The following is a 1,816-nucleotide window of genomic DNA, read 5'->3' on the forward strand; positions in this document are numbered from 1 at the left end:
ACCCTCCCAGTGCCCTCCCAGTGCCCTCCCAGTGCCCCAAATGCCCCCCCAGTCCCTCCCAGTGCCCCCGTGCCCTCACCGTGACGGTGGCCAGCAGCCCCTCGGGCACGTTGGCCACGATGATGCCGATGAGGAAGATGACGGCCTCGAGCCAGGTGTAGCCGAGGATGAGGGAGAGGATGAAGAAGGAGAGGCCGAGGAAGACGGCCACGCCGGTGATGAGGCGGATGAAGTGCTCGATCTCCATGGCGATGGGCGTCCGGCCCACCTCCAGCCCCGAGGCCAGCGACGCGATGCGGCCCATGACGGTGCGGTCCCCCGTGGAGATGACGATGCCCCGCGCGGTGCCTGGGGGGAGGAAGGACCCCCGGAGTGACCTCGGGGTCCCCCCGTGTCCCCGGGGTGTGTGCGTGTCCCCTGTTCTCGTCCCCGTGTCCCCAGGGCGGGTGAGTGTCCCCTGTCCCCCCGGTGTGTCCCCTGTCCCCCAGTGTGTCCCCTGTCCCCCCCAGTGTGTCCCTGTCCCCCGTGGAGATGACGATGCCCCGCGCGGTGCCTGGGGGGAGGAAGGACCCCCGGAGTGACCTCGGGGTCCCCCGGAGTGACCTCAGTGTCCCCCCGTGTCCCCAGGGTTGGTGTGAGTGTCCCCTGTCCCCCCGGTGTGTCCCTGTCCCCCCCGGTGTGTCCCCTGTCCCCCCGTGGAGATGACGATGCCCCGCGCGGTGTCTGGGGGGAGGAAGGACCCCCGGAGTGACCTCGGGGTCCCCAGGGTGGGTGTGAGTGTCCCATGTCCCCCCAGTGTGTCCCTCTGTCCCCCCCGGTGTGTCCCCTGTCCCCCCAGTGTGTCCCCTGTCCCCCAGTGTGTCCCCTGTCCCCCCGGTGTGTCCCTGTCCCCCGTGGAGATGACGATGCCCCGCGCGGTGCCTGGGGGGAGGAAGGACCCCCGGAGTGACCTCGGGGTCCCCCAGAGTGACCTCAGTGTCCCCCCGTGTCCCCGGAGTGTGTGCGTGTCCCCTGTTCTCGTCCCCGTGTCCCCAGGGTGGGTGTGAGTGTCCCCTGTCCCCCCCAGTGTGTCCCTGTCCCCCGTGGAGATGACGATGCCCCGCGCGGTGCCTGGGGGGGGGAAGGACCCCCGGAGTGACCTCGGGGTCCCCAGGGTGGGTGTGAGTGTCCCCTGTCCCCCCCGTGTGTCCCTCTGTCCCCCCGGTGTGTCCCCTGTCCCCCGTGGAGATGACGATGCCCCGCGCGGTGCCTGGGGGGAGGAAGGACCCCCGGAGTGACCTCGGGGTCCCCCCGTGTCCCCGAGGTGTGTGCGTGATCCCTGTCCCCGTCCCCGTGTCCTCCCCGGGGTGGGTGTGAGTGTCCCCTGTCCCCCCGGTGTGTCCCCAGGGGGGTGTGAGTGTCCCCTGTCCCCCCGTGGAGATGACGATGCCCCGCGCGGTGCCTGGGGGGGGGAAGGACCCCCGGAGTGACCTCGGTGTCCCCCCGTGTCCCCGGGGTGGGTGTGAGTGTCCCCTGTCCCCATCCCTGTGTCCCCAGGGGGTGTCTGAGTGTCCCCATGTGCCCAGGGGGTGTCCCCCTGTGCCCAGGGTGGCAGTGCCCACCTTCCACACAGTTGGTGGAGAAGAAGCAGATGTTCTGTGTCCCCCTGTCCCCAGGGTGTCCCTGTGACCCTGTCCCTGTCCCCAGGGGGTGTTTGTGCCCCCCGTCCCCATCCCTCTGTCCCCAGGGGGTGTTTGTGCCCCCATCCCTGTGCCCAGGGTGGCAGTGCCCACCTTCCACGCAGTTGGTGGAGAAGAAGCAGATGTTCTGTGTCCCC

At 70.3% G+C, this 1,816-nt stretch overlaps 1 protein-coding gene across 1 annotated transcript in view; it reads right to left on the minus strand.

Annotated features, from left to right (window-relative positions):
- The window catches only part of LOC108510320 (sodium/potassium-transporting ATPase subunit alpha-2-like), a 7,748-nt gene extending 5,938 nt beyond the window's left edge, over nucleotides 1-1,810 (minus strand). The window contains exons 1-2 of the mRNA XM_017840005.1: nucleotides 1,773-1,810; nucleotides 80-348 (exon numbers count right to left, since the gene is read on the minus strand). Coding sequence (XP_017695494.1) covers nucleotides 80-304 — 225 coding nt within the window. The 5' untranslated portion in view covers nucleotides 305-348; nucleotides 1,773-1,810. The remainder of the gene's footprint in view (nucleotides 1-79; nucleotides 349-1,772) is intronic.
- Nucleotides 1,811-1,816: the final 6 nt, after the last annotated feature.

Source organism: Lepidothrix coronata, unplaced genomic scaffold, assembly GCF_001604755.1.
Source record: "Lepidothrix coronata isolate B3197 unplaced genomic scaffold, Lepidothrix_coronata-1.0 Scaffold646, whole genome shotgun sequence".
NCBI classification, from domain to species: domain Eukaryota; kingdom Metazoa; phylum Chordata; class Aves; order Passeriformes; family Pipridae; genus Lepidothrix; species Lepidothrix coronata.